The following is a 6387-nucleotide window of genomic DNA, read 5'->3' as shown; positions in this document are numbered from 1 at the left end:
ACCCTAAGCTCAGTATACCGCGAGCTACAGCTACTGCTACAGCTACTGCTCGCGGTATACTGAGACGCCGCAGCTGAAGCGGATCCCGACAATTATGTCTGTATCCGCCCAGCTGCATGAGTGACAGCTGGCTCTGCAGATCCCCCCAGCTGCGTGAGTGACAGCTGTCTCTGACTATCTAGAGGCAGAGCCAGCTGTACCCGCCCCCTCCGATCCGCCAGTCAGCGCTGGCGGATCGGAGGCGGGGGGAATCCAGCCCCTCCTCTGTCACGGCAGAGCTGTGACAGGATCGAGAGGTGAGCGAATGCCGGTATGTGTTCGCTCACTTACCGATCTACTGAGCCGACCTGGGACAGTCTCATTGTCACAGGTCGGCTAGAACTATGAGGTGAGTGAAAAGCACTCACCTCATAGTTCTCCTTTAAGTTTAGAAACGTGCAAAAAACGCATTAACATAATTGAATTGCGTGTTTTCAAGTGCTCCTATTCATGTCCATGGGAGAAAAAATGCATTCAAGCCCCTCATAAAGCTCCTGGACTTCTTTTCTGTGATAAGCAGAAGTACAACGCTCAAGTGTGAAATGGCACCATAGGATACAAGGGGAATCCTCATGCCGAGAATTGAAGCACTTCTAGAAAATGGCTCTGGTGTGAACTAGGGCTAAAATGCTTCAGGAAAAAGTGTATATTAAATATATATATACATATACACCGATCAGCCATAACATTATGTCCATCTGCCCGTTATAGAGTAGATCCCCTTTTGCTGCCAAAACAGCCCTGACACATTAAGGCATGGACTCCATTAGATCTCTGAAGGTATGCTGTGATATCTGGCACCAAGCGGTCAGTAGCAGATCCTTTAAGTCCTGTAAGATGCAAGGTGGGGCCTCCATGGATTGGACTTGTTTTTCCAGCACATCCCATAGTTGCTTGATTGGATTGAGGTCTGGAGCATTTGGAGGCCAAGTCACCACCTCAAACATTCTTGAACCAATTTTGCAGTGCGGCAGGGCATATTATCCTGTTAAAAGAGGCCACTACCATCGGGGAATACCATTTCCATGAAGGGGTGTACTTGACCATCAACAATATTTAGGTAGGTAGTACGTGTCAAAGTAACATCTACATGAATAGCAGGACCCAAGGTTTTGCAGCAGAACATTGCCCAAAGCATCACACTGCCTCTGCCACATTGCCATCTTCCCATAGTGCATCCTGGTGCCATCTCTTCCCCAGGTAAGCGACACACACGACCATTCACATGATGTAAAACATGATTCATCAGACCAGACCTTCTTTCATTACTTCATGGTCCAGTTCTGATGCTCATGTGCCCATTGTATTAGAAATCTGTCTCCCATCCATTGGAGAGGCCAGTCACATGACTGCTAGGTCACATGACTGGGCTCTCTTCCTCCCAGCTTCTTTTACACCCCCCCATTTGTTAATTTGAGTGAGACTTTGCTTGCCTTTTCGTGACTCCTAAATCCCTTTATAATGCACAGCGCTGTGGTTTATAGAAATGTCTTTTTATCGCAGTAAGGCCGCACTGCTGCTTTATTAATGAGCCATTTATAGAGTTGCATGATGAAACATATGCGCTTACATTAGATCAAGGTGATATAAAAGGATGGAAAACCTCAAAGAGATCCAATTCACACACAATTTAATGCACTTTTAATTAACATAATAAGATATTTACAATTATAAATGTCATTTAGGTTACTCTAGTTATAATTTTAATTTAATCACCAGCCCATAATCAAGATAGATTTTTTTTTTTTTTAGGCTGAACCAGGGTGATAAAAAGCAAAATGCCCCAGGACTCAAAGTATACGAATGAGAAATCGTGGTTGTTACTCATATCAACTAATCTTATTTTACCTGTCCGTTTTTTTTACAACGGGCGGACGGCAAGTGGTTAAACACTTTTAACAGCAGCTGCTCTTGAACATTTAACGAATTCTGCTGTTTTGCTGATACTCGCTCCATAGCTCCGGGCGCCAACAATAATCCCACGTTCAAAGGCTGTTAAAATCGCGTTGTTTACCCATATCTTCAGAAAATAATCTCTTCTACTGTCGTGGTAAACAACAAGGTCTGGCCCTCTAGCAACTTCAGCGCGAAATTATAGCTAATTTGCCTACAAACGTCATAATAATCTGGCCACTCAGTGTACATTCAACAGCCTCTGATCCGTTGCTATGGGCAACAGGAATGGTCTTTACTACAGATATCTCTGATTATGGGGTCTGAAGTTTTTTTAATTGAATAAAAACAAAAAAAACCTCTTAAAAATCATTAAAAAAAACCCCACAACAGGTTTAATAAGGCAAATATTGTAGTGCAGTATTCAACCAGCCATAACAATGAACAGCGTTAATGGAGCCTACTGGGTGCCACCAGCCGACATGCAATATCAGCAATGTGTGGCCAGTGGGCCTGCACTACTAATTACACACTACTGATGCTTACATGTTGGCCCTGAATGAGTCATTCATGCAGCGATGCATGCACAGAATGACCTAGGCCAATTCTGAATGATGAAGGCCTGTTATTCTGAACATGCACTACCACTGTGCAAATGCCTCATTCAGGGCCAACATATAAGTATCAACCATGTGTAAAACAGTGTTAGCATTGACATGCCCACATGTCAGCGGCCGCAGCCAACAGGTTGCGTATATGCAGTATGTGGTCTGCATGTAAAGTTTAGAACAAATGTTAATATGTGACCAGCATAAATAATGCTGAAATGTATGGCCCCAGATGCAGCTGTGTCCTATGTTTTCTGTACGTTGATGAACGCAGCACAAGATTACGTTGCCAGGTGCAGCATTGTCAGTGGGCCCTTAGACATCCATACTACTGCGTACAAAACTAAATGCATCTGTACACAGCATTTTTAATACCCATGTGAAGGGGTAATGTTCACATAATCTTCAGCCCATGCCAGGATAACTAAACAGTGCCGTACTTGCCTGAAAGTCATCGATACCAAGCAGAGGGATATGTGGGGGCTCCGCTGATCCAATCACAGCTAAGCTGTTTTCTATGAAACACTTTTTTATATGTTACTCTTTAAATAAATGTATACGATATCCTTTTTCTTTTGCATCTGAGTCCATTTATCTTTTCATTGCAGATACCCCATCGCACACCTAACAGGTATATCCCCTGTTGTCTCTTGGTGGGTGCTCTAGTGACAAGAGGATGGAGCCGCTGAATATAACACAGAGGGTCACTAGTACACCAAAATCTTCATCATCAAAACACCTTTACTGAAATTGGTCCATCATAAAAGCACATGTGATCATCACAATACATGATGAAGGGCCCGAAACTTTGCTTTTTTTTCCAGCGATTTCATGATCGACCAACGTCAGAAAAGGCGTTTTGATGTTGACGTTTCTGGTGTGCTGGTGACAATCTCTATATTAATTTCTCTTTTCACACACTGCTAAAAAGTTGAAACCCATCCATAATATTACACTTTGTAAAAGTCCCCCCCCCTCAGACAGCCACATTTCCTGTTCCTGTCTCCATCCCTGCTGACACTAAATTCACAGGTGACAGCGACTATGGAGCACAATGACATTGCTCCCTTGTTCATGTACCAGTGCTTGGGTTTAGAGATTGGCTGCTAGATACAAACACTATCACATGGGAGGAGATCACATACTTTCCCATGCCTGGAAGCGCTATGCATTGTAACTGGCTGTGACAGAAACAGGAGTAAGCATTGGAAAGGTGAGTATACTGTAGATGGTTTGGAAGGAACGGGGTCTCTTTATTTTGCTCTGCATTATGTAAAATTATGCAAAATGCAATAGAAACCCAGGTATTTGTTAGAAATGTACCAATCTGCACGATACATACATGCATCCATGGCAGATTGGTGCAATGCATTTACCATTCATTTCCATTGACCTACTTAAAGGAGAACTATGGGGTAAGTATTTTTCCCCATAGTTCTCCTCAGGGTCACGGGAGAACACAAACTAGCCCTCCTGTGACCCAAAGCTCCGTATGAAACCACAGCCAGGACGGATCCCGACATTACTGTCGAGATCCACCCAGCTGCGTGATTGACAGCTGGCTTATCTACAGGCAGAGCCAGCTGTACCCGCCCCTTCTCCGTCCGTTCCGCCAGCCAATGCTGGAGGATAGGAGCGGGGAGGGGGGGGGGGGGGGGGGATCCCTGCAGGGAGCCATGAGTGGCAATCACAGCTCTCTGCAGGGGTAGGAGCGATCTATTGAGCCGACGTGTGACAGTTTAATTGTCACATGTCGGCTCGAACTATGAGGCTGAGTGATTTTCACTCACCTCATAGCTCTCCTTTAATTTGTGCAAATGTAGTATGTTCCATATTTTAAAAACGCACTAGGCTGCAGTACATAGAAATAGCCATATAGGAATGATTGGATTCCTACCAGAAATATATTTTTATGCAGTAAAACTCATGCACCCTGTTGAATGGAAATAGACACGTGAACAATAGACACGCTAAATAAGCAAAATTGCCATAAGGTTAAACAGCTGGAATAAGGAGCAGCTTCATTCCCAACATATAAGCGCTAGTAATTTTTTAAGATATAAAATGTTATTTTTGATATTGTGCGTATACTTGCGCAGGATTAAAGAACAACTCTGAGGGAAAAAATGAACTCTTGCAGTGAGGCTTCCCCAACACTGCAAGGGTTAACTGCTCGTTTTCATCTTGGGACTCAAATAAAAAACAGTTATACTCACCCGAGCCTTAGAGCCGGCCATGACAGCGCTCTCTCCAGCCAGTCTTCTCCTATGCTGAAGGGTTGGTATGTTCCTTAGCGTCCTCCCGTCCTATACATTGTATATAGAATGTACTACGGCAATGGAGGGGAAAAGAAGCTGGAAGGACCGGTCTAACAAGCTGGCTCGGAGGGTCGGGTGAATATAACTTTTCTCTTTTGGTCCCTAGGCGAAAATGAGCATTAACGTTTGCAGTGCCGGTGCAGGTCCTTCTTTGTTCTTTAAGCAAAAGGAATATTGAATAAAAAGGCATAAACACCAATATTGTAAGCACAGAAATATATCAAAATCTTGAAAATGATCAGAAATATTAGTGAAACATACACTGCCTTTATAATCCAATCATTACTAGGTTGAATACTGCAACATAAAAAGATTTGATTCCTATTTTAAGCTTGTCGGCATAGGAAAGAAGCAGTCACGTTCAATCCTTTTGCCCTGTACCCTGAATTTGAATTTGCTGTTCCCGCTTCTGTGTGAGGTGGTAGAGATCTCTTCCAAGCTTTTCTAATCTATCTCTGTATTCCAAATTCTTGTAGTTGGCCTTGGGGACCCCCTTGAAACCATACATGACTCCCCACCAGGCACCAGCAATGGCAGCTGTGGAATCACTATCACCGCCATGAAAAAAAGCCCGATCAGCAAGTTCTGTCCAGTTGTCTCCAGAACCAAGAATGGCATCGTAAGCAATCATGGGGGCATCGTGACCAGCGCTTCCAGCCCATCCGCTAAAGCTGTGTGAAGTATAAAATGTATCTCGTTCTTTTACATCGTACTTCTCTGGGAATGTTGGCTGAGATGTTCCATCCGAAATGCCCCTTTCTGTAAGGTATGTCCTCCACTGGTCTTCAAAATAGGACCTACAAATGTAAGTGATGTAAGGAATAAGAGAATGTCTATTGAATATTTTCTTTACTTTTATTATATTGTATATGTTTGATGGGCACATGCAATATTTGTAACAATGTAAAACAAGTGGAATAAGTTGAGCAAACAAGGGGCTGCAATGGTCACAATACTCAATCCAAGGGGATCATGGGATTCACACTGTAAACCCCTATGGTTTCATTTGAGTACAATGAGATTTGAAAATTACAGTCACATGACTAAAATAAACATATTTAACCCGCAACTAAACCGCTTAGCAATATTCGGGCCCCCGGAAGCTTTTGCCATAATGTGCAAGTATGCTGAACATAAGCATATTGGCACAATATTGCAGACATACTTTGTGAATGACCTTCTCCAACAATGCGAGAGCCATTGTTCTCCTCGCTTTCATCGTCACCTGGTCTTATTTTGGGTTTGGAGTCTTCCATCATCTTGGTTGGCTGGGCCAGGATGATGTAACTCCCGCACATGCTCAGAGTTACTTAGTCCCAGCACAGAATGATGCCGGGTATGAACACTTAGCAGAGCATATATACTCAGATAAAACACTGACAAGCAGGGAGAAGCATACATGACAGAAGAGATCCAGACAATTCACAAATTTTAAAAGGCATTTAAGGTCTTCAAATGATGAGCCAAATTCACAGAAGCCCTTTAAATCAGTGTTCCCCAACCCCTGGTCCGCGGATCAAATGGTACCG

The 6387-nt window shown here is 43.4% G+C and overlaps 1 protein-coding gene across 1 annotated transcript in view; it reads right to left on the bottom strand.

Moving 5' to 3' along the window:
- Positions 1–5192: 5192 nt before the first annotated feature.
- LOC108784953 (protein ADP-ribosylarginine hydrolase-like) overlaps positions 5193–6387 on the bottom strand; it is a 24616-nt gene continuing 23421 nt past the window's right edge. The window contains exon 4 of the mRNA XM_018553906.1: positions 5193–5655. Coding sequence (XP_018409408.1) covers positions 5220–5655 — 436 coding nt within the window. The 3' untranslated portion in view covers positions 5193–5219. The remainder of the gene's footprint in view (positions 5656–6387) is intronic.

This window comes from Nanorana parkeri, unplaced genomic scaffold, assembly GCF_000935625.1.
Source record: "Nanorana parkeri isolate BGI_ZX_2015 unplaced genomic scaffold, ASM93562v1 scaffold134, whole genome shotgun sequence".
NCBI lineage: Eukaryota > Metazoa > Chordata > Amphibia > Anura > Dicroglossidae > Nanorana > Nanorana parkeri.
The sequence above is the reverse complement of the archived record's forward strand: the minus strand, read 5'-3'. Positions and strand labels throughout refer to the sequence as shown.